This window comes from Leishmania major, chromosome 10, assembly GCF_000002725.2.
Source record: "Leishmania major strain Friedlin complete genome, chromosome 10".
Classification (NCBI taxonomy): Eukaryota; Euglenozoa; class Kinetoplastea; order Trypanosomatida; family Trypanosomatidae; genus Leishmania; species Leishmania major.
Genome location: NC_007251.2, coordinates 332501 through 357674, shown reverse-complemented (window position 1 = coordinate 357674; position 25174 = coordinate 332501). Strand labels below are relative to the sequence as shown.

At 58.5% G+C, this 25174-nt stretch overlaps 7 protein-coding genes across 7 annotated transcripts in view; all 7 read left to right on the top strand.

Moving 5' to 3' along the window:
- Positions 1–2240: 2240 nt before the first annotated feature.
- On the top strand, positions 2241–2615 carry LMJF_10_0740 (conserved hypothetical protein; the record flags this gene model as incomplete). Its single annotated transcript, XM_001681356.1, has 1 exon — positions 2241–2615. The coding sequence occupies one exon, from the start codon at positions 2241–2243 to the stop codon at positions 2613–2615; it is 375 nt and encodes a 124-aa protein (XP_001681408.1).
- A 2253-nt stretch (positions 2616–4868) lies between these two features.
- On the top strand, positions 4869–5714 carry LMJF_10_0730 (putative deaminase; the record flags this gene model as incomplete). The annotated part of the gene is made up of 1 exon (XM_001681355.1): positions 4869–5714. One exon carries the CDS (start codon positions 4869–4871, stop codon positions 5712–5714), a length of 846 nt encoding a protein of 281 aa, XP_001681407.1.
- Positions 5715–7872: 2158 nt separating this feature from the next.
- AAT20.3 (putative amino acid transporter) lies at positions 7873–9339 on the top strand (the record flags this gene model as incomplete). The annotated part of the gene is made up of 1 exon (XM_001681354.1): positions 7873–9339. One exon carries the CDS (start codon positions 7873–7875, stop codon positions 9337–9339), a length of 1467 nt encoding a protein of 488 aa, XP_001681406.1.
- Positions 9340–10703: 1364 nt separating this feature from the next.
- Positions 10704–12170, top strand: AAT20.2 (putative amino acid transporter; the record flags this gene model as incomplete). Its single annotated transcript, XM_001681353.1, has 1 exon — positions 10704–12170. One exon carries the CDS (start codon positions 10704–10706, stop codon positions 12168–12170), a length of 1467 nt encoding a protein of 488 aa, XP_001681405.1.
- A 1364-nt stretch (positions 12171–13534) lies between these two features.
- Positions 13535–15001, top strand: AAT20.1 (putative amino acid transporter; the record flags this gene model as incomplete). The annotated part of the gene is made up of 1 exon (XM_001681352.1): positions 13535–15001. One exon carries the CDS (start codon positions 13535–13537, stop codon positions 14999–15001), a length of 1467 nt encoding a protein of 488 aa, XP_001681404.1.
- A 3531-nt stretch (positions 15002–18532) lies between these two features.
- Positions 18533–21385, top strand: LMJF_10_0700 (conserved hypothetical protein; the record flags this gene model as incomplete). The annotated part of the gene is made up of 1 exon (XM_001681351.1): positions 18533–21385. One exon carries the CDS (start codon positions 18533–18535, stop codon positions 21383–21385), a length of 2853 nt encoding a protein of 950 aa, XP_001681403.1.
- An 899-nt stretch (positions 21386–22284) lies between these two features.
- The window catches only part of LMJF_10_0690 (conserved hypothetical protein), a gene marked incomplete at both ends in the record, with an annotated part of 4974 nt that continues 2084 nt past the window's right edge, over positions 22285–25174 (top strand). Inside the window, one exon of the mRNA XM_001681350.2 lies at positions 22285–25174. This exon is cut by the window's right edge and continues 2084 nt beyond it. Coding sequence (XP_001681402.2) covers positions 22285–25174 — 2890 coding nt within the window.

Below are 25174 nucleotides of genomic sequence, written 5' to 3'. Positions count from 1 at the left end.
GAGCCTCTTCCTGATCCTCTTGTTTTGTTTTTGTTGCTCGTTTCTCTGTCGTGTTGGTTTTCTCTCATCAAGCGGTTGCCCCCCCCCCCCTCTCTTCTCGTCTCCGTTCTTTGTTTTCTTTCTCCGTGCTGTTTCCGTCGTTCCCCCTCGTTTTCCGCTCTCTTCGTGTGACACAGAACCTTCTCTCTTCCTCCCTCACATTACAACGTGCCCTCCTCCATCTCTCCATCCCTCCTCCCCTGCCCCCCCCCTTCCCCCCCCCATTCATCTCTTATCCCGCTTCAGATCTTCATCTCTTCTTGGGCGCCGCGTATGTGAGTGGGCGTAGCTACGTGTTCGTGAACATGTTCCCTACACTGGTTTCATACAACACACTCACAGAAATCATCCGTCTTGTAGGCGGGTGAAGGCGTGCGCCCAGCGGCGTGGAAGGCCGCCGACCAACTCTCTCGTTTTCGTCTTTGGCCTTTGGGTTTTCCGTCTTCACCTACGCCAGCATATGTGTGTGTGTGTGTGTGCGTGTGCCAGCCTCTGTGGCGTGTACCCACACATCTATGTATATATATATATAGATGTGTGGGTACATATATATACATATATATATATATACGTGCTGGGTGTTTTTGTATATTACTATTCTCGCCGTACGCACTTCTCAGGCTGAAACGGTGCGACGAGATCGGGGGTATCGAGCGATGTCGTCGTTGTACCTGTCAGCGTGACTTCATGGGCCCCTCCCCCTTCTCTCCCGCTATCTCCGCTCTTCGTGTTTTCAGAGTAAGTCCGCCGTCCACCATGCGGGGACCCCCTTCATGTCTCCATCCCGCCAAGACAGGAAGCTGAAAGGACATGCGGCTCCGCACTCTCGCCAGTGCACACAAGCGCAGGCATATACACGTATGGCCCTCTCGGTGTAAGCGGCTCGATCACACACACACACACACACACACCACCGACACCTCCCGCCCAGAAGCCGGATCGATGGACACGAATACGCGGACTCGCCCATGGCCTCCATGTAACTCCCTGTCGCCCCTCTGACGCGCGCTGGCGAAGGAAAGGAGCCGATGCACCACTTGCAGGTGGTGGTGCATCTGTGTGTAGGCTTTGTGTTGTTTTGGGAGGGGAGTTTCCAGGGGCATGTTGTGTGCGTGCGTGTGTATGTGATGAGAGGAGGAGGCCTTGGCGGTTGCCGTGAGTAAAAGGGGTCGAGAGGAATGGCCAACGAGTGCCGCCCCAGGGCGCCGGCCGAGGAGGACAGCTTCGCACCACAGGCCAAAGGAGATGGGGGGAAGCCACGGAAGTGGTGGAGGAGGAGAAGTCATGATCAAAAACAAAGTTATGATATAAACAAAGCGAAAAGACGGGAGAACTCCGCAGGGGCATTTGGCGAGTGCGGCCCTTGTGCTGGGGAAAGGTAGAGCGGGGGAGGGGGGCGGTGCACATACACGCCCATGACGGTGAAGGGGAGAGGAAGGTGCGTGTTCTGCGGTCAGTACGCTTCTTCGCCACCGACACCCTCCGCGTGCCACTGCCCCCATGCCCCCTGCGAAAAAAAAAAAGAAGAGTTCACCGACCGCATGCACACCTCTTTCTCCCTCCGTTTCTGGCGCTGTTGGCGGTGCTGCCCTGCGCAACGCCAACAACATACACACAGACGCAGGACATGGCAAGAGCCGGATTGCCCTCACCCACCCCCACCCTCCTTTTGCTGCATCTTCTCTCATTCCATTCTCGGCGTTTTTTTTCTCTCCCTCAACAACTTCGTGCGGTAACGCACGCATGCACACACACGCCTCCACACGCGTCACGTGCTGCATGGAAGGAGTTGGCTTCTATGTCTTCTTCCGCCTTCAACTACGACCCCCACCCCACCCCACCCCACTCCTCCTCCTCCTCTTCCACCTCTACAGACGCACCAAGACGCACATAGACAGTCGTGTGCTCCCTCCTTTTCTCGTTTTTCTTTGTTTCCTCCTCCACTTCCTCAGTCTCACTGTCGTTGTGGTGCGTGCTTAGACGCCTCTCTCACAGGCACACAAGCTCTCTGTGTGTGCGTGTGTGTGTGTGTTTGTGTGTGTGTGGCGCACCACTTTCATTTTTTGTTGTTGTTCGGGACTCTCTTGTGTTTGCTTCTCCGCCTCTTCTCTCACTCTCTCGCACGCCGTCCCTGCTGGACAGCACACACGCAGAGCACCGTCTTTTTTTACTATACACACAGCATAACCAACAGCTGCATCATGTCCGGCCACCATCACACAAGCGACCCGAACCTGACGCAGAACCAGGGCAACATGCTTGGCGATCGTCCGTGCGTGCGACAGAGCCGCCTGTACCGCGAGGGCTGCAGCGGCAACGTGATGAAGGAGATACTCGGCCAGTCGGAGCTGTCGTGGAAAACGGACCAGACAGAAGGATGCTACGGTGGTGGCCATGTGTATGACCACAACACCGAGGATCATCGTGCGGTGCCTACCCAACAGCAACAGCAGAAGCAGCATCAGCCTCCTCTGCAACCGCAGCAGCAGACTGTGTCGGCCAGCACTGGCCGCGGCCTTCGCCCCGGCGCCGGCTACGCCAACCGCCAGACGTACAACATCTTCAGTGGACAGTGAGATGCCGCTACGTCGTCCCCTCCCACCCACCCCACCCACCGTCATGTGCGCGCAGATGCGCACCGCTCATGGATGCGAGGAGAGACGCAAAATGGAACAAATAGGCGGACGTGGTTTGAGGACACGTCGGACTATCTGCCCTCCCCTCCCCCCCCTCCCCACTAACTCATACTATGAAGCGGATGAAGGTGACGTGATGCAGAAGCAAGAGCAGCAGTAGTGGCCTCCCCATCTTGGATCTGTGTGTGTGTGTGTGTGTGTGTGTGTGTGAGGGGGGAGGGGGGTATGCCGTGGCTGGCGCAATCTGATGTACTCGCTCTCTCCTCCCTCCCCCACCTCTCTTGTTCTTTTACCGTGTAGCTCGTCTTTGTGGTGGCCGTTGATGCCGCTGCAGCGTGTGTGTGTGTGTGTGTGTGTGTGTGTGTGTGTACGTATACATGCACAAAGATGTGTGTGCTGGCACAGGTGCCAGCCGCCTTGACACACCAAGGTCGCCAACGCAGCGTGTAGTTGCTCCTTTTTTGAGGGGGTGAAGTGGGGTGGGTATCTCGCCTTCCCCCCCCCCTCCCTTGCGCGCCCTCGCTCTCATCTTTACTCTCGCCACACTCCGCTGCCCGCCATGGACGTGCCTTCCTCGATATCCCCTCGCCCTTCTCTTATGTTGACTCAACGCTACTTCGCCCACGTCATGTTGTATTGTGTGCCTCTTTCCTGCTCCTTACATTCCGCGTGCGTGGGGCTGTCCGCCGCTGGTGTAGTTTCGGTAGTTGGTGCAGTTGCATATCTGAGTGTATGTGTGAGGGGAGGGGGGGAAGGGGGCTGATGGCAGCGTAGTTAACAGGAGCTTCGCTTCTCGCCCTACCTCCTCCTCCGCCCGTCTTCCCGCATCCTTTCCTTCGTGACCCCTAATGCACACATACCAATATCTGTGAGAGCGCAACCAGCGCGTGTGTCGGCGTCGAGGTTGAGAGAGCACGCGCAGAAGCGGCGGGGGCGAAGGGGGAAGACCATCGCCGCAGCGCTGGTGGGAGGAATACAGACCCCATCGACGGCAGCGCAGAACAGTAAATCATGTATACATACAAATCTATATTTGTATCTATCTATGCGCCTATCCTGGTGCCCGCCAGTCAGCATGGTTGGCCGTCGAACGCACCACGGAGAGGCGTTTTGCTTGGGTTTTTTTTCCGGTTTGGTTTGGGGGGTTGTTTGTCGGTAGTTGCATGCTTACTCTTCTCCTCCTCAGCTCGATGGGTGTGTGTGTGTGTGTGTGTGTTGCGGGGCGGGGAGTGGGGCTGCCAGAGAGCGCTCGTCGGTACCAACAGGAAAATGGCCGCTGAGAGGGGGCCGCGGTGGTCAAGTGTGGGTAGCGTTGTCCTCCTCCTTTGTTTGGTTTTCTGTGTTACGCTTGCCACTGTCCGGAAATAACGAGAATGAAATCACGTCTCGACGACAGCAGAGTCCACGCACGCGCAGGCGCACATACACACACACACATACACACCCTACATGTGCGTGTGTGTGTGTGTGTGTGCATGTGCGCCTCCCCCATGATGTGTGGTAGTTCCATGTGATATCCAGACGCCCTGTTTACTTTGATTTCGCGTGCTTCTGCTATCCTCTACAGCGGTGCCCTCTGAACACGGAGGCAGTTGCAGAGGAGGGGGAGGCACAGCAAAGGCGAGAGAAGCCAAAACAAGCCATCACGAACGTCTGGTAGGGTGAACACACACGTGGCAGAGCGAGAGCGGCTGACATGCTCTGTGTTTATTAGTCCTTCTCTTGCCCCGCCTCCACCACCGCAGCGAACCAGAGAGGAACAGATGAGGAGGGCGGAAGGGACGCTGTTCACGCAGCATCACGCACGCGCTCCCTTCATGGGGGAGGGGGGGGGGGGCATTTTTCGGTGTCTGGATGTGCGGGCCCCAACTTGGCTGTGTGTCACACGTGCCGTGTGATGGCGCACATGTGAACTAACATCGAAGCACTACCCCACCACCACCACCACCACCACCACACACACACACACCTTCCCTTTCTCCCTTTCTCCGTCCCTATATGACTTCTTATAATGTGGCCATTGTCTTTCACCGCGGCAATTGTGTGTCAGTGAGCCTCCCCGAGTCTCCTTCCCACTCGTGCGTCGTCGCTGCGCCGGTGTACGCTTGCCGTCCTACTGTGCTTTTTTTTTCGTTTTTTGTTGTTTTTTTGTTAGTGAGTAAAGACGGGCACGGGTGAGGGTCTCCGGCATCGATGTCTGTGCACTATGTCGACACCTTCATGCGCGCGGCCCTCAGGGAAGCGGAGCTGGCGCTTGAAGAGGGCGAAGTGCCTGTTGGCTGCGTGCTGGTGCGCACGGAAGCCAATGAGACGGTGTACACGAAGCTTGCGCTGCAGTCGTCAGACGCTGTTACCAATGCGCCACCTCACGCAGCCTTGTTGCGCAGCTGCGACCAGCTCGCCGAGTCGTGCATCGCTGCGCGCGGCCGTAATCAAACCAATCTGCAGCACCATGCTCTGGCCCATGCTGAGTTCATCGCCGTTCAGAAGCTTATCGATGACGCAACGAGAGGCGGAGACGGAAGCGCGGGTGCAAGCTCAAGTAAAACCGGTGCTAGCGAAGGAGAGAATGGGGTAGTTGAGGAAGAGAAACAAAACAGATTGACCTCCCCACCAACTACCCCGCCGCTGTCCAGCCTGGCTGATTATGTTCTCTACGTCACCGTTGAGCCGTGCGTGATGTGCGGTGCAATGCTTTTATACAACCGAATCGCTCACGTCTTTTTCGGCTGCCGCAACCCGCGTTTTGGCGGCAACGGCACCGTGTTGGCCCTGCATGCATCACCTCGTCAACAACAGCTGCTGCTGCAACAGCCTTCGCAACCAGATCAGTCAGCAGCCACCATGCCACGCTTCGCGGGTACGTCGAAGAGCTCGCCCAGCGTTGATGAGGGTGGGATCGTCTGTAGGGGTGAGTGGTGGCCCGGGTACGTGAGCGAGGGCGGCCATACCGAGGCAGAGGCTATCAGCCTCCTCCAACGCTTCTACGAGCGGGAGAACCCCAACGCACCGGGGCACAAGCGCCGCCGGAAGGCTTGAAGCTCTTCCGTATCTCCCTCTCAGCCTCTCCTCCTCCCGGTGCGCATCTGCGTGTATGTCTGTGGGAGTGAAGTGAAAGTAATGATCGAGGCAGCTGCTCAGAGAAAGCGAACAACCGCACACCCGAAAATACGGCGAACTACAACACACAACACACGCAGGGAAGATGTGTGTGCAAGCCATGTGGCATCACCGTTGGCGGGTCGGACTTCTTCGCCTTTTGTGTGTCCTCCTCTCTCTCTCTCTCTCTTTTGGCCACTACTGGTACACGTGACGCTCCTGTGCTAGCGCGGCATGCCTCGCGCGTCTCAGTGCCGCTCTTCCTGCGTCTTCTCTTGCTGCCAGCAAGCTCCCTCTGCGTCCCCCCTCCCCACCTTCGCTGTCGCCTACGCGCACGCCCTCGCCCCCGACACACGTACGAGCACACGCGCGCAACCTCTGTGTCTGCGGGTGACTGAGTGTAGTCCTGATACAATCGACAATATCTGCGCTCCCCCTCTCTCCCCCGTCCCCACCCACCCACCCACCCCCCTCTGCGCCCCCCCCGCCCCGTCTGCGCCCGATGCTCCCTTCAGCTGCCGTGTTCTTGGCAAAGGTCATCTTCCTCGTGGGCCTCTTAGTCTTCTTCTTCTACACGGTGCGCTTCACCTGCTGCGCCACCTTCACGGCGGTCACCCCGATCTCCCCTGCCGTCAAGCTCTTCAACAAAGCCTATGCGGAGGAACTCAAGACATGCCTTCAACGGTATTAGCTGCTTCTGTGTCGAGGTGAGATGGCTGAGGAAGGACGTCGACAACTGCAGGTGCTAAGTTTGCACCTCACTGTCACCGAAGGGACTCCATCGAGAGTGGTGTCGCACATGCACAGGCTTCTCTCGTGAGATGAACGTGTAGGTGTGTGTGTGTGTGTGTGTGTGTGTATGTGTGTGTGTGCGCCTACGGTGCTGTGGTACGGCTGTCGCTGCCTCACCTTGCCGGTGCTCACAACATGCGCGCGCACGGCCAATGCTACCTTCGACTGTAGTCGCACTGGTGCTGCAGTTCTCGTTTTTTCGCGTTTGGTGTTTCGCTTACTCCGTCTAACACTCTGGCGCCGCGTCCGCTGTGGTGGAAGGGATGTGAGCCATGGAGTGAGGGGGGGGGGGACGGCGAGAGGTAGGAGTAATGCGGCTGCTCCACACGTCACGTTTCGTGTCATGTGGACGTGCTAGTGTCATCACCTACGCACATGCACATGCACATAGAGCCCTCCTCCCCTCAGCCCTTCTCCTCATTGTTACTCCGTCCACTGCCCTTCTCCAACGGAACGCGGCAGCACATGAAAGGAGAGAAGGAGCCCGCGTCATCTCGCTCTCTGTGGAACACGAAATGGCAAAAACCTAAACGGGGATCCGACGCACACGCGCATGCATGCGCATACGTGTACACGTATGATTCACTTATGGGCGTTTTTCGGTGCGTGCTGCTCGCGTGCTCGTACCCCGCGCCGCCTCTCTTATCTACCTCTCAGCCCTCTCGCTGATTGCCCGGCAACATCCACCGGGACCTCCCCTACACTACATCGTGCACTTCACTTTGTCTATACCCCTCCCTGTCGTTTACCCTGGCCTGCACTCGTGGTCTTCGCCTTCCCACCTTATCGCCCTCTTCTCGCTCTCCAATGCGCCATCAGTAAAACTCCGCCATCGCAGTCTGTTTCCTTAGTGTCATAGAGGCAAGCAACTCGCCCCGTCACGCTCTGGCGATCCGTAATCTCTCACGCGATTTCCACCTCCTCCTTCCTCCCTTTCCTTACTCCCAACACGCGCACGCATTCGCACCCCTTTCCAACAATCCGTCGCATCTCGCGTACGAAAGGAGTCTGTGTGGAGTAGCCTCGCCCTCTCTCTCTCTCTTCCCCTCCCGCGCTTTAGCTGTTCTTGCTGTTGCTGTTGGTTTCCCCTCCCCCTTCACCCCTCCCCTCCCCCCACTCCCTCCCTCCCCCCTCTTTTTCTGGTCCCTTCCTTATTTTCCACTTGCCACAATACCCCCCTCCCTTCAATTCGATTGTGCGCACCACCTTCTCTCTCTCCCTCTCTCTCCCTCCCCCTTCATCTCTGTTGCATCTCTTTCTCACCTCACCTCACCTCACTCCACCCCACCACCCCCTGCTCGCACGCATGTCCAGATTGCCGAGCACCGCATCGGACAACGAACCCGCACATCTCACGCAAATGGAGGACGAACGTCACCGCAAGACCCTCATCGAGGGCTTTATGAGCGTGCCCGAGGTGGAGGGCGACAAGGGCGCAAACAATGGAGACCCCTCCTTCCAGCAGAAGGACCAGAAGGTGCCGGAATACGTTGAAATGGACGACGATGACGACATGTCTGAGGTCCGCCTCGCCGCCGGTGAGCTAAAGGAGAACACAAACATCTACAAGTCTGCTTTCCATGTCTTCAAGGCAAACGTCGGCACCGGTGTGTTCCTCCTGCCCACCTTCTACCCCGACGCAGGCTACGTTGTCTCTGTGATCCTCGGCGTCCTCATCGGTGCCGCCGTCATCGACTGTACGCGGCTGCTGGTGGACGTGAAGATCAAGATCAACCGCAGCGATGTGACCACCTACTCGCAGGTGTGTCGCTACGTGTGCGGCGCCGGATTGGGCTGGTTCTTGTTTGTTGCCATGTGCCTTGCGCAGTTTGGCTTCTGCCTCATGTACTCCCAGCTGTTTGGTGGCACCATGGACGAGCTCGCCAACTTCAAGGGCTCCAAGTACTTGTGGGTGACGGTGGTGTTCTTCCTGTGCTTCCCCATGACCTGCTTTTCCGACAACCTCTCGCTGCTTGCCATCGCCTCCATCATCGCCACCGTCAGCGTCTTCTACTCGCTCATATGCTGCTTCGCAATGTCGCTCATGCAGCTCAGTCAGGATGGTGTTCACCCAAGCTGCGACGTCGCCGGCAACCGCATCCCCGTGGGCTGGTTCAACAACCTCGCTAACAACATGATGGTGCTGGAGGGCATTGCCATTATCCTGCCGGTGCACGCCGCCTGCACGCAGAAGCGGCTGGTGCCCAAGATGGCGACCTTGGTCATCACCGGCGTCGTTGCTTGGTACATACTGTTTGGTCTGACTGGCTACCTCGCCTACGGTGATTCCATGACCACCTCGCTGGTGGCCAAGGTGGCGCACTCGCCGTGGGGTACAAGCGTGCGCGTGTTTTTTCTGTTGAACCTCATTTTCACCTACCCGGTGCAGTTCATGTCCGCAATGCAGCTGATCGACCAGACGGCGGGGTGCAAGCCGCGTAGCTGGATGGGTATTAGCCTTCGTTTGCTCATCAATCTTGTTATCTGGGCTCTGGCCATGGGGATGCCGACCTCGGCTGTCAACACCGTCGTCGCGTTCATCGGCGCGCTGCCGTCGGTGTGCATGGTGATGGTCATCCCGTCGGTCCTCGCCATGCATGTGAAGTACGCCGTGGAGCACCCCGATGCGGACCGCAACACGTTGCAGTACTGGAAGAAGATCTTCGTTACGGCGCCGTGCTTTACCTTCAAGCGCATCCGCTGCTACGTGTACCTTGTCGTGGCAGTGCTCATCATGGTCATCGGCACATACAGTATCGCCGTGACTCTATAGGGGGGGAAGGGCGATCGTGTTTTGAGCCGCCGTCCCCTCCTGATGCGCGCGTAGGAGTGTGGGTGTGTCAGTGTACGCCTCTGCCCGACCGTTGCACAGCTCTCGCATTTCTTCTCCTTTGGTACACAAATGTAAGTCCCTTGATGACGAGGGAGGTGGGGCGCACACACACCGCAACGCGCGGCATCCCAGGGTCCAGCGGGCCCCACTCTGTTTGGGGTGGACGCCAAGCAGCCCCCCACCCCCCTCTCCTCCTCCTCCATCCCCTGCCAATGCCGAACCGCTTCTGCTGGCGACGTGGTCACGTGCCTCCGACGTGGGGAGGTCAAAGCGGTGCACCGCTACCGCTGTGTCGGCGCTCATGTCCCCCGGACATGGTGGCGGCGGGGGCGGCCTGCGACAGCGAGCACCTCTGCGCCGCCCCTCTGACAGGCGAAATGCCGGCGCAATTCGAACGCATCCCGTTCGGCCATCACTGCCTGCTGGCGGGGAGCCGGAGCGTCGCCCTGAGGGGGTGCTCCAGGTGGTGGCCGGCACAATGGGTGCGGCGGTGAGGCGGACCTGCGACGCGTGGAAGTCGGGTAGAGCCTGAGGCAGGGGCCGTGCTCAGGCAGCTGAGTCGGCGCACTGCTGTAGCGCGTGTGTGTCTACCGATGCCCCGCGCCACGCGATGAGGTCTGTGGCAGGGCCGGTCGGGGGAGAGGAGGGGAGGGGAGGGGTTTTGACCCCACGCCGTGTACCGCAGAGAATGGGCATGAAACGTACCTAAGGTAAATTCTCTTCGTATTTTTTTGTTTCGTCGTTTGGTGTGTTGTGCATTGATTTGGTGAAACGGAAAATGCAACAGCGGCCCATACACACACACACAGGGAGAGACAGATAGAGAACAGCAGAGAGAGACAACGGCAGTAGGGTGCCATGGCTGTGACACGGGTGATTGGGAGGCTTTGAGAGGGCTACCATCTTCCCGTACCCAGCGCCACCCGCCTAGTGCTCCTGCCCTAATCTGTGGACACGTGCAGTTTTTTCTCACGCCTCCGCTGCCTTTGTGGCACCCCTCCACCTCTTCCCAAGTATTATCATACTCCTCACCCTTCCTAAAGTGTATGCAAGGCATGTGTCCGTGCACCCAGAACCCTTCGCCCCTCCCTCCGAAGTGACCGTCGCTGGTGCGACTGCAACCGATCGAATTGCTCTCTTCGCAGCTTCTCCACAGCTGCCCTTGTACGGCGCACGCGTTGTTTCTCGTCGTTGTGGCACCACCTTCTCTCTCTCCCTTCATCTCTGTTGCATCTCTTTCTCACCTCACCTCACCTCACTTCACCACCACCACCACTCCACCCCACCACCCCCTGCTCGCACGCATGTCCAGATTGCCGAGCACCGCATCGGACAACGAACCCGCACATCTCACGCAAATGGAGGACGAACGTCACCGCAAGACCCTCATCGAGGGCTTTATGAGCGTGCCCGAGGTGGAGGGCGACAAGGGCGCAAACAATGGAGACCCCTCCTTCCAGCAGAAGGACCAGAAGGTGCCGGAATACGTTGAAATGGACGACGATGACGACATGTCTGAGGTCCGCCTCGCCGCCGGTGAGCTAAAGGAGAACACAAACATCTACAAGTCTGCTTTCCATGTCTTCAAGGCAAACGTCGGCACCGGTGTGTTCCTCCTGCCTACCTTCTACCCCGACGCAGGCTACGTTGTCTCTGTGATCCTCGGCGTCCTCATCGGTGCCGCCGTCATCGACTGTACGCGGCTGCTGGTGGACGTGAAGATCAAGATCAACCGCAGCGATGTGACCACCTACTCGCAGGTGTGTCGCTACGTGTGCGGCGCCGGATTGGGCTGGTTCTTGTTTGTTGCCATGTGCCTTGCGCAGTTTGGCTTCTGCCTCATGTACTCCCAGCTGTTTGGTGGCACCATGGACGAGCTCGCCAACTTCAAGGGCTCCAAGTACTTGTGGGTGACGGTGGTGTTCTTCCTGTGCTTCCCCATGACCTGCTTTTCCGACAACCTCTCGCTGCTTGCCATCGCCTCCATCATCGCCACCGTCAGCGTCTTCTACTCGCTCATATGCTGCTTCGCAATGTCGCTCATGCAGCTCAGTCAGGATGGTGTTCACCCAAGCTGCGACGTCGCCGGCAACCGCATCCCCGTGGGCTGGTTCAACAACCTCGCTAACAACATGATGGTGCTGGAGGGCATTGCCATTATCCTGCCGGTGCACGCCGCCTGCACGCAGAAGCGGCTGGTGCCCAAGATGGCGACCTTGGTCATCACCGGCGTCGTTGCTTGGTACATACTGTTTGGTCTGACTGGCTACCTCGCCTACGGTGATTCCATGACCACCTCGCTGGTGGCCAAGGTGGCGCACTCGCCGTGGGGTACAAGCGTGCGCGTGTTTTTTCTGTTGAACCTCATTTTCACCTACCCGGTGCAGTTCATGTCCGCAATGCAGCTGATCGACCAGACGGCGGGGTGCAAGCCGCGTAGCTGGATGGGTATTAGCCTTCGTTTGCTCATCAATCTTGTTATCTGGGCTCTGGCCATGGGGATGCCGACCTCGGCTGTCAACACCGTCGTCGCGTTCATCGGCGCGCTGCCGTCGGTGTGCATGGTGATGGTCATCCCGTCGGTCCTCGCCATGCATGTGAAGTACGCCGTGGAGCACCCCGATGCGGACCGCAACACGTTGCAGTACTGGAAGAAGATCTTCGTTACGGCGCCGTGCTTTACCTTCAAGCGCATCCGCTGCTACGTGTACCTTGTCGTGGCAGTGCTCATCATGGTCATCGGCACATACAGTATCGCCGTGACTCTATAGGGGGGGAAGGGCGATCGTGTTTTGAGCCGCCGTCCCCTCCTGATGCGCGCGTAGGAGTGTGGGTGTGTCAGTGTACGCCTCTGCCCGACCGTTGCACAGCTCTCGCATTTCTTCTCCTTTGGTACACAAATGTAAGTCCCTTGATGACGAGGGAGGTGGGGCGCACACACACCGCAACGCGCGGCATCCCAGGGTCCAGCGGGCCCCACTCTGTTTGGGGTGGACGCCAAGCAGCCCCCCACCCCCCTCTCCTCCTCCTCCATCCCCTGCCAATGCCGAACCGCTTCTGCTGGCGACGTGGTCACGTGCCTCCGACGTGGGGAGGTCAAAGCGGTGCACCGCTACCGCTGTGTCGGCGCTCATGTCCCCCGGACATGGTGGCGGCGGGGGCGGCCTGCGACAGCGAGCACCTCTGCGCCGCCCCTCTGACAGGCGAAATGCCGGCGCAATTCGAACGCATCCCGTTCGGCCATCACTGCCTGCTGGCGGGGAGCCGGAGCGTCGCCCTGAGGGGGTGCTCCAGGTGGTGGCCGGCACAATGGGTGCGGCGGTGAGGCGGACCTGCGACGCGTGGAAGTCGGGTAGAGCCTGAGGCAGGGGCCGTGCTCAGGCAGCTGAGTCGGCGCACTGCTGTAGCGCGTGTGTGTCTACCGATGCCCCGCGCCACGCGATGAGGTCTGTGGCAGGGCCGGTCGGGGGAGAGGAGGGGAGGGGAGGGGTTTTGACCCCACGCCGTGTACCGCAGAGAATGGGCATGAAACGTACCTAAGGTAAATTCTCTTCGTATTTTTTTGTTTCGTCGTTTGGTGTGTTGTGCATTGATTTGGTGAAACGGAAAATGCAACAGCGGCCCATACACACACACACAGGGAGAGACAGATAGAGAACAGCAGAGAGAGACAACGGCAGTAGGGTGCCATGGCTGTGACACGGGTGATTGGGAGGCTTTGAGAGGGCTACCATCTTCCCGTACCCAGCGCCACCCGCCTAGTGCTCCTGCCCTAATCTGTGGACACGTGCAGTTTTTTCTCACGCCTCCGCTGCCTTTGTGGCACCCCTCCACCTCTTCCCAAGTATTATCATACTCCTCACCCTTCCTAAAGTGTATGCAAGGCATGTGTCCGTGCACCCAGAACCCTTCGCCCCTCCCTCCGAAGTGACCGTCGCTGGTGCGACTGCAACCGATCGAATTGCTCTCTTCGCAGCTTCTCCACAGCTGCCCTTGTACGGCGCACGCGTTGTTTCTCGTCGTTGTGGCACCACCTTCTCTCTCTCCCTTCATCTCTGTTGCATCTCTTTCTCACCTCACCTCACCTCACTTCACCACCACCACCACTCCACCCCACCACCCCCTGCTCGCACGCATGTCCAGATTGCCGAGCACCGCATCGGACAACGAACCCGCACATCTCACGCAAATGGAGGACGAACGTCACCGCAAGACCCTCATCGAGGGCTTTATGAGCGTGCCCGAGGTGGAGGGCGACAAGGGCGCAAACAATGGAGACCCCTCCTTCCAGCAGAAGGACCAGAAGGTGCCGGAATACGTTGAAATGGACGACGATGACGACATGTCTGAGGTCCGCCTCGCCGCCGGTGAGCTAAAGGAGAACACAAACATCTACAAGTCTGCTTTCCATGTCTTCAAGGCAAACGTCGGCACCGGTGTGTTCCTCCTGCCTACCTTCTACCCCGACGCAGGCTACGTTGTCTCTGTGATCCTCGGCGTCCTCATCGGTGCCGCCGTCATCGACTGTACGCGGCTGCTGGTGGACGTGAAGATCAAGATCAACCGCAGCGATGTGACCACCTACTCGCAGGTGTGTCGCTACGTGTGCGGCGCCGGATTGGGCTGGTTCTTGTTTGTTGCCATGTGCCTTGCGCAGTTTGGCTTCTGCCTCATGTACTCCCAGCTGTTTGGTGGCACCATGGACGAGTTCGCCAACTTCAAGGGCTCCAAGTACTTGTGGGTGACGGTGGTGTTCTTCCTGTGCTTCCCCATGACCTGCTTTTCCGACAACCTCTCGCTGCTTGCCATCACCTCCATCATCGCCACCGTCAGCGTCTTCTACTCGCTCATATGCTGCTTCGCAATGTCGCTCATGCAGCTCAGTCAGGATGGTGTTCACCCAAGCTGCGACGTCGCCGGCAACCGCATCCCCGTGGGCTGGTTCAACAACCTCGCTAACAACATGATGGTGCTGGAGGGCATTGCCATTATCCTGCCGGTGCACGCCGCCTGCACGCAGAAGCGGCTGGTGCCCAAGATGGCGACCTTGGTCATCACCGGCGTCGTTGCTTGGTACATACTGTTTGGTCTGACTGGCTACCTCGCCTACGGTGATTCCATGACCACCTCGCTGGTGGCCAAGGTGGCGCACTCGCCGTGGGGTACAAGCGTGCGCGTGTTTTTTCTGTTGAACCTCATTTTCACCTACCCGGTGCAGTTCATGTCCGCAATGCAGCTGATCGACCAGACGGCGGGGTGCAAGCCGCGTAGCTGGATGGGTATTAGCCTTCGTTTGCTCATCAATCTTGTTATCTGGGCTCTGGCCATGGGGATGCCGACCTCGGCTGTCAACACCGTCGTCGCGTTCATCGGCGCGCTGCCGTCGGTGTGCATGGTGATGGTCATCCCGTCGGTCCTCGCCATGCATGTGAAGTACGCCGTGGAGCACCCCGATGCGGACCGCAACACGTTGCAGTACTGGAAGAAGATCTTCGTTACGGCGCCGTGCTTTACCTTCAAGCGCATCCGCTGCTACGTGTACCTTGTCGTGGCAGTGCTCATCATGGTCATCGGCACATACAGTATCGCCGTGACTCTATAGGGGGGGAAGGGCGATCGTGTTTTGAGCCGCCGTCCCCTCCTGATGCGCGCGTAGGAGTGTGGGTGTGTCAGTGTACGCCTCTGCCCGACCGTTGCACAGCTCTCGCATTTCTTCTCCTTTGGTACACAAATGTAAGTCCCTTGATGACGAGGGAGGTGGGGCGCACACACACCGCAACGCGCGGCATCCCAGGGTCCAGCGGGCCCCACTCTGTTTGGGGTGGACGCCAAGCAGCCCCCCACCCCCCTCTCCTCCTCCTCCATCCCCTGCCAATGCCGAACCGCTTCTGCTGGCGACGTGGTCACGTGCCTCCGACGTGGGGAGGTCAAAGCGGTGCACCGCTACCGCTGTGTCGGCGCTCATGTCCCCCGGACATGGTGGCGGCGGGGGCGGCCTGCGACAGCGAGCACCTCTGCGCCGCCCCTCTGACAGGCGAAATGCCGGCGCAATTCGAACGCATCCCGTTCGGCCATCACTGCCTGCTGGCGGGGAGCCGGAGCGTCGCCCTGAGGGGGTGCTCCAGGTGGTGGCCGGCACAATGGGTGCGGCGGTGAGGCGGACCTGCGACGCGTGGAAGTCGGGTAGAGCCTGAGGCAGGGGCCGTGCTCAGGCAGCTGAGTCGGCGCACTGCTGTAGCGCGTGTGTGTCTACCGATGCCCCGCGCCACGCGATGAGGTCTGTGGCAGGGCCGGTCGGGGGAGAGGAGGGGAGGGGAGGGGTTTTGACCCCACGCCGTGTACCGCAGAGAATGGACACACACACACACACACGAGCACACTTGATGAAATTCGTTTGCGTGTTTCCTTTGGGCATCGTCGCGGCTGCCTTTACTATTTTCTCTTTGCTCGGTAGACCGAGCGCCGATGCCGCCTCAGCCCCGCCCCCTCACGTTTGACTCCTCGGTGATGTTTTTTTCTTTGCTGGGGGCCACACACACACACCGGAGAGGGAGGTGAAGGGAGGGGAGGGGGCCAGCAATCTTGCTTTGGACATTCGTCAAAGTGGCATGGACAATGATGCCGCATCTGCACACACACACACACACACATACACCTGTGTGCGTGTGCGTGTGTGTGCGTGTGCGTGTGTGTGTGTGTGCGTGTGTGTGTGTGTGCGTGTGTGTGTGTGTGTGTGTGTGTGTGTGTGTGTGTGTGAAAATGTGTATAGGTGTCCTCCGATGTACATGTGTATGTATTGGTGTGCATGTGTGGCATATACATACGTATACACAGATGCATTGGTGTGCATGTGTGGCATATACATACGTATACACAGATGCATTGGTGTGCATGTGTGGCATATACATACGTATACACAGATGCATTGGTGTGCATGTGTGGCATATACATACGTATACACAGATGTATTGGTGTGCATGTGTGGCATATACATACGTATACACAGATGTATTGGTGTGCATGTGTGGCATATACATACGTATACACAGATGCATTGGTGTGCATGTGTGGCATATACATACGTATACACAGATGCATTGGTGTGCATGTGTGGCATATACATACGTATACACAGATGTATTGGTGTGCATGTGTGGCATATACATACGTATACACAGATGCATTGGTGTGCATGTGTGGCATATACATACGTATACACAGATGCATTGGTGTGCATGTGTGGCATATACATACGTATACACAGATGTATTGGTGTGCATGTGTGGCATATACATACGTATACACAGATGCATTGGTGTGCATGTGTGGCATATACATACGTATACACAGATGTATTGGTGTGCATGTGTGGCATATACATACGTATACACAGATGCATTGGTGTGCATGTGTGGCATATACATACGTATACACAGATGTATTGGTGTGCATGTGTGGCATATACATACGTATACACAGATGTATTGGTGTGCATGTGTGGCATATACATACGTATACACAGATGTATTGGTGTGCATGTGTGGCATATACATACGTATACACAGATGTATTGGTGTGCATGTGTGGCATATACATACGTATACACAGATGCATTGGTGTGCATGTGTGGCATATACATACGTATACACAGATGCATTGGTGTGCATGTGTGGCATATACATACGTATACACAGATGTATTGGTGTGCATGTGTGGCATATACATACGTATACACAGATGCATTGGTGTGCATGTGTGGCATATACATACGTATACACAGATGCATTGGTGTGCATGTGTGGCATATACATACGTATACACAGATGTATTGGTGTGCATGTGTGGCATATACATACGTATACACAGATGTATTGGTGTGCATGTGTGGCATATACATACGTATACACAGATGCATTGGTGTGCATGTGTGGCATATACATACGTATACACAGATGCATTGGTGTGCATGTGTGGCATATACATACGTATACACAGATGCATTGGTGTGCATGTGTGGCATATACATACGTATACACAGATGCATTGGTGTGCATGTGTGGCATATACATACGTATACACAGATGCATTGGTGTGCATGTGTGGCATATACATACGTATACACAGATGCATTGGTGTGCATGTGTGGCATATACATACGTATACACAGATGCATTGGTGTGCATGTGTGGCATATACATACGTATACACAGATGCATTGGTGTGCATGTGTGGCATATACATACGTATACACAGATGCATTGGTGTGCATGTGTGGCATATACATACGTATACACAGATGCATTGGTGTGCATGTGTGGCATATACATACGTATACACAGATGTATTGGTGTGCATGTGTGGCATATACATACGTATACACAGATGTATTGGTGTGCATGTGTGGCATATACATACGTATACACAGATGCATTGGTGTGCATGTGTGGCATATACATACGTATACACAGATGCATTGGTGTGCATGTGTGGCATATACATACGTATACACAGATGTATTGGTGTGCATGTGTGGCATATACATACGTATACACAGATGCATTGGTGTGCATGTGTGGCATATACATACGTATACACAGATGCATTGGTGTGCATGTGTGGCATATACATACGTATACACAGATGTATTGGTGTGCATGTGTGGCATATACATACGTATACACAGATGTATTGGTGTGCATGTGTGGCATATACATACGTATACACAGATGCATTGGTGTGCATGTGTGGCATATACATACGTATACACAGATGTATTGGTGTGCATGCAGGTGGGCGCCGTCTTTTTTTGTTCGCTTGATTTTGCCTTTTTTTTCGCTTGATTTTGCCTTTTTTTTTCGCTTGACGCCTCTATTTCTGTATAAAGTGCTTCCTGATGATCTCAACACATGGAATGTACACTCCCCGACACCCGTGTGCGCATGCACTTGCGGAAGTTTATGCGCCGCGAATGTGAACCCCCGACGGGGTGTGTGTGTGTGTGTGTGTGTGTGTGTGTGTGTGTGTGTGTGTGTGTGTTCTGTCCAACTAGAGATTCCCTCATCTCTCCTCTGCTCTCCCTCTCGCGACACGATCTACATGTCCTTCGCAGCAGCGCACTGCTAACACACGCGCCATGTCGCGTGTGCGCATTCTCAACCTACCAAACGACTGCACGGAGGAGCAGCTGAAACAGCACCTCCTGCGCACGGCGCCGCGAGAGGCTCCGCTGTTGGAGATCACCGACGTGCAATTTATTCGCAGACCCGCCACTGCCACGGACCGGAATCACCACCACAAGCATCAGAAGCAACGACAGGGCTCCGTCGGCGCAGTCGCAGCAGCCAAGGCCCCCAAGATGATCCTCCGCATGGCGTTTGTCGGCTTCCGCACCTCAGCGGCGGGGCACTTTGTCGCCCAATACTTTAACAGCTCCTTCTTCCGAAGCTCTCGTCTGAAGGTCGAGCTGGCGAAGGGGCTCAACGAGGTGGGCATTACACTGAATCAGCTGCGCAAGCGGCAGCAGCAGCAGCAGGAAGAGACGAGCGACCGGAAGAACAAACGCAAATCGGCAGCAGACGGTGCCCACGCCTCCGGGCTCACCTCGTCCACGACGTCGCGTGAGCAGGCGACGACTCGCAAGCGTGCGCGTGACGGTGACCGTGAGGATGAGCAGAAAGACAGCGACACCGGCGCCACCTTAGCGGACAGCCTCGCACGCCGCCAGCGTGAGTTTGTAGAGCTGCGAAGCAAGGCGACGGAAGGACCCACGTGGGCAGCAGAGTTGCTCCTGGCTCCGGATACCTCGCCAACAGCTGCGGCAGACGACGATGAGCAGAAGAATTTCGCTATGGACGAAAAGACGCAGCAGCGTCGGCGGCACCAGCAAGCGGAGAGGCATACCGCTGACAGCGGAGACGCCAATGACGACGACGAGGCCGAACAAGAGCGTCGGGCCCTGTCGCGGCAGCAGGCGCTGGGGGAGGTAAGCGACATGGACTTTCTGTCCGGACTCGCGGGCTCCTCGACGCACAGCGCGGTGGATGCGAAAGTGACGGCGCGCCGAGAAGATGATGCAGACGACGTCGCCTTCCTGTGCGACAATGATGTCGATGGGGACATTCCTGCTACTGCCGTGAATACCGCTAGCGCTACGAGTCCGGGGAAGAAAGGTATTGACCATGACGCCGCGGCCATGACGCAGGAGGCGCAGGAAGAGATCGCGCGTGCGTCGCACCGCATTCGCCTTGGCAACATCCCCTACATCGCCACCGAAGAGCACCTGAAGCAGTTCGCCGCCTCCCTCGTGGGACCCGTGGAGGCGGTGCACATCCCCCTCACCAAAGACACGCGGCAAAACAAAGGTGCCGCCTTCGTGCGGTTTTCGTCGGCCGAGGACGCCGTGCGAGCGCTTCAGTTGTGCCGCGGCGCCATCCTCATGGGTCGCCTGCTCCGCGTCAGCGCCGCCGAAGAGGACCCCCACAGCAAGCGTGTGATGGAGCGAGAAGCTGCGCTCGCCTCGACGGCAGCCGCTCAAGCAGCCGATGGCGCATTGAGCGGGGCGAATCTTGCTGGGTCTTCGTCGTTTAAGAAGCAGCGCGAGGCGGATCGCCGCGGCAAGGAGGGCGGAGGCGGGCAGATGACGTGGAACACAATGTATATGAACAGCCACGCTGCTGTGGAGACGGTGGCGCAGCGGCTGGGCGTGCGGTCGGAGGATGTGGTCGGCGTCGGTGCCAAGGGTGCCGCCGTGCGCGCGGCCATCGCAGAGGCGTACCTGACGAGCGAGGTGCAGCACGTGCTGAGCGACGAAGGGATCGCCTTTGATCTTCTAGAGGGCGCCACGCAGAACTTTCTGAAGTCGCGGTCGAACACGACCATTCTCGTGAAGAACCTCCAGCTAAAGGACGGCAACGATGCGGCGGAGCTCACAAAGCTGTTTGTGCGCTTCGGCGTGCTAGAGACGTCGGCCTTCCCGTCTGCAGGGACGTGTGCGCTGTTCCGCTACACGCACCCGCAAGACGCGCGCATCGCCTTCACGCGGCTCTCCTACAAGCTTTTCAAGACAGCGCCGCTGTTCCTCGAGTGGGCACCGGTCGGGGCGCTGATGGAAGACGGCGAGGGCGGCAGCGCGCCGGCTGTAGCTGCCTCGGACCTAGGGCTGACGGCTGGCCCATCCGCTGACGGCGATCCTGAAGCCGACACCGGTGGCTCTTCTGCTACCGCGGTCGCCAAGGCGATGGTATACACGCTGTTTCTCACCAACATCCCCTTTCAAGCCACCGAGGACGAGCTGCACGCCTTCCTATTGGATGCGTGCCCGCGACTGGCTCGCGCGCCAGAGGCGCTCATCAAGCGCCTCGTCCTCCAGCAGGAGCAAGGCCGAGCCTTCCTCACCGTGGCGGACCAGAGCACGCTGGCCTACTGTGTGTCGAAGCTCAACGGCAAAACCCTGGCGGGTCGCACTCTGTCGTGCGTCGTCAGCAAGCACACTGCGCAGCTGCAGCAGCAGGCACGTGTGGCAGACACCACTGCCACACCACAGGGCACCACCAGACGGTGCGCTGGAGCGGACGCGGACGATGACAATGACAATGAGTCCGACCCCACAAAGACTGCCGTCCTCGCTCGCCGTCGCGCCGGTAGCGCGAATCCAGACAACGGAGGAAGTGGCACCATCTCGAATTCCGCGTCGGCATCGAGGGTGCCGCCTGGCAGCGACCCGCAGAAGCTCATCGTCAAGAACCTCCCCTTTGAGGCGACCGAGAAGGACGTACGCGAGCTCTTCTCCGCCTTTAGCGAGATCCGAACCGTGCGTGTGCCGCGCAAGAGCCACACCTTCTCCTCTCACCGCGAGAACAACCATCGAGGCTTTGCCTTTGTCGAGTTCCTCTCCGAGGCCGAGGCGGCGCGCGCGCTGGAAACGCTCAAGGCAACGCACCTGTACGGTCGGCATCTGGTGCTGCAGTACGCAAAACTGGACGGGTAGTCGGCCACTGAACTTCATGCGCATGTGTCTCTCGGGTCCGTTCACGTGCCGCGTGCCCTCGAGGCGTTCGCCTCTGTTGCGCCTTGTCTGCCTGTTCGCTTGTTTCTATTCGGGTGGAAGGGAGGGGAGGGCTTGGAACTAGGTGCGCATCGTTTAAGCCCAAGTGTAACCGATCAAGCCGTTGATAATAAAACGTAAAACGAAGGAATGGATGAGAAAGAGAAAGAGAGAGGCACACACCCACACACACACACACACACACGGATGCATGCATACATACACTATGTATGCCTATACCTCCCCCTCTCTCCTCTCTCTCTCTATCCCCTCACCCTCCCCCCTACACACACACACACACACACACCACCCGCCTTTCTCTTTCAACTGCTGTGTCGCGGGTATGGGCGCTTGTGTGTCGTCTGCGCATGTGAAGCAGCACTGCATTTTCATCCACTGACACACACACACACACACACGCACGCCGAGAGAACAAAAAGGAACCGAAGGCTAACTTACGGTCGCTAGTTGTTGTAGATGAAGGGGCAAGGGCGCGAAGCTCGTAGTGCGCACGCGAACGCCTCCTCATAGGGTGCCGATCACACACCTCCTTTGGGATCAGTGCGGAGTGCCGAGCCCCGGGCAGAGGTGCCGTGAGGCCCACGAACACTCTGCGCGTGCATGTGGACTGTCTCTCTTTCTCTCTGTTGCACACCCTCGTGCCCCCAAACCTCAAGGCCTGCCTACACGCTCCAACTCGCCAAGGAGTTTCTTCGCCTATGCACTGCCCTTACCCTGCCCCCTCCCAACACGTTGTACCTCCTCTCTCTCTCATGCGCACAAGCACAGAATAGCAGCACACGAACGCAGACACTAGCGTAGCGAACGCTGCATCTCCAAAGATGGAGAACCGCGTGGTGGCGCTGGCGGTGCTGGAGAATCTCATCCACTGGCCACTGCCGAATCGAAGCGGCTACGCTGCATTAGCGCGCGGGTCTGGCGAGGACGAGGAGGACGGTAGCGCCACCGCAGCGTTGGTGTCTGCCGGTGATGTCGAAGACCTCTCCAGGGAGCCGCGGCAGCGCAAGCAGGACCGCTATCGAGCCGTCCTTCTCCTGCCGCACCTGTGCCACAGGCTCGGAAGCCGCTGGGCGGAGACGGAGATTGTGCCGTATCTTATGCGATGCGTGGAAGAAGACGACCCGCAGCTGGCGCTGGTGACCGGGATGGCATTGCTCGGGGTGGCGCTGCCTCGTCGCGCACCGCTGGGGCCCACCATCTCGGCATCCGGCAGCAGCTCACCGGCCGCACCCGGCGCAACGGACAACAACTTGGGCGCCTTCCTCTCTGTCGAGGATGTGCAGCCGGTTTGCTCGTTGCTCGCAGCCAGCAGTGCGGAGGAGACACGGCAGTTCACCGCACAGGTGGTACTCCCCCACCTATTCTTTGGTGTGGCACTCGAGCGCGATATCACGCTGGAGAGCTGGGATCGCAAGTACGTACCACTCTCCGTGCTGCAGGCAGACATGACAACCACAGAAACGTCGATGGAAGCCAACGAAGTGGGTGAATACTTGGAAAGTGGGGACGTCGACGGTGGCGCGGCGTCGACGGTGCGGCTTATGGCGGCCGTGCGGAAACAGCTACTACGGAAGCACCGGGTCACCATGAAAGCGAGGGCTGCCGCAGCGCGCGCGTCGTCTACTGTCAGCGGCAAGGACTCACACACATCCTCTTCAGCAGCTGCCGTCACCGACCCTCCCGCTCCTACGGAAGAGGACGTGCGCAAGCGCTGCTACGACCTTGCCTTAGAGGACGAATCTGTGCAGTTCGTGTGGAGCGGGGGCTACACTGCCCTCACAGGGCCGTGGTGCTTCGACGGCAGCCGTCGCCTCGCCTCCCTCTGCAAAGACGTGAGCGACGCCTGTGGAAGGTGCAGCAGCGGCAGCGGCGCCGCTGCCTGTCGAACAATGGCGAGCTTTCGCTGCTTCCGCAGGCATCACCGTCGTGTGGACAACGGGCAGACGCTTCGAGGGGAGCCGCCAGCGGCCTGCCTGCCGCTCTATGGCGCTGACTTAGACCTCTACGGTGCAGCCTACGCCTCGGATGCCGACAGCGGCAGCGGTGACGACTTCTTCTCTGTAAATGTGCGAGCGCGGGCGTTGGTGGCGGACCTTGTCCGGTGGATGGACGCATTGGGCCCGCCAGCAGTCGCTGCAACTGACACGTCCCCGAGCGCTGATGCGGGCACGTCCAGGTCCGCGCGGCTGCACGCGGACGGCAGCCTCTCGCTCTTTGACTACCTGTGCTGCGATGAACGCCGCGATGCGCTGCGCTGCCGGTGGCGCTCGCTGATCAAGATACTTCAGGGATTTCTGGAGTCACCGTACCCCGGCCCGGTGGCGGCGGCTGTGGAGACGGTGAGCGGGTTGCTGCACGCCATCCAAGCAGCCCTGTGGGAAGCCGAACAGCAGCAGCAACAGAGGGCCAAGTCAAGCAGCGCCGGTTCCCATGCGGCCCCCCTGAGAAACAAGGCCACCTCGATAGATGCGGGTGCGGAAGTCGATGCATGGTCAGGGATCCGCGTACCGGCTGAACCGCTCCTGACCACGGCGGAGCTGCAGACGTTCATACACCGCATGACGCGCCGCCACGTGGCATATTGCGTCGCCGCCGCCGTCTCCGCGCGCACAGTGTCGATGCCGCCCTCTCCGACAGCCACATCGATGAAGGTGCTCACCGACAGCATGGGCCGCTTCATGCGCTCTGCACTGGTCACAGCACAGGGACTGCTGGCCGATCTTCTGCTGCGCCACCACGTTCTCATGAAACTTGACGTGTGCAGCGCCACGGCATCAACAACGACGTCAGAAAGCCCTCACCACCGGTTGAGCCTGGGCACTAGCTGCATGATGCTGCAAGTCGGTGTCGGCCCAAGCGAGTCCCGTCTCGCTTCGTACAGCGCGTGGGACGTCAGCTTCGCGTGTGTGAGTGCCACCGCTGGTGCTGTCACTGCTGCTACCCCTAACATGCCCGATGACGCCTCCTTCCTGATGACGACCACGCCCGCCGCTGACGAAAGGACGGAGAAGGGCAGCGCCAAGTGGCTCCCTGGTACCCTCAACGCCGTCTCCGTCTTTCGTCTCCACCGACTTGTGCGCCGTGCGCTGCTGCGAGCGCTACCACTGTGCGTCGACTTTCCCTGCATCCTCTACTCCTGCGCATCGACACGCGCGCTGTCGAACGCGAGCACCAGCGGCACCTCCGCATCCGCCGCCAGTGTCTTCTCCCTGTCGGCAGTGTGTCCAATGCTGCTGCAAGTGTTGGTGCCGCCCAGTGCCCTTCCCCCGCTGCTGCACGTGCTTCGAGTCACCGTCGAACTCCAGCACCAGGCGGAAAAGTACCACGCGGCTGGTGAGAAGCACGCAGGTGAGGCGGCAGCACCGACGCCGTACACGTGCCACGTCGATCCTGCTGGCCCGACCATGACGGTACCGGCCCTGTGGGCTGCCATGACCGCCGCTGGCAGCGTGCTGCAGCTCGACACCGCTGCTGCAGGAGCGCTGTCCACAGTAGAAGAGAGCCCCGCCTCCGTAGACTTCGCTCTTCTCGAAGCCGCTCTTGACGCAGTGCAGCGCCTCATGGCCGAGGCAGCCGTACAACTCTCCGCCGCTCCGCCGATCGGCTCGCTTCGTAGCGCATCAACACCGGTCAGTGTTGCCGGCGCACCCCCTTCGCACGTTCTGGACGCCGTGTGCGCACAGCTCTTCATCCTCCTCGCCGCCTGTCTGC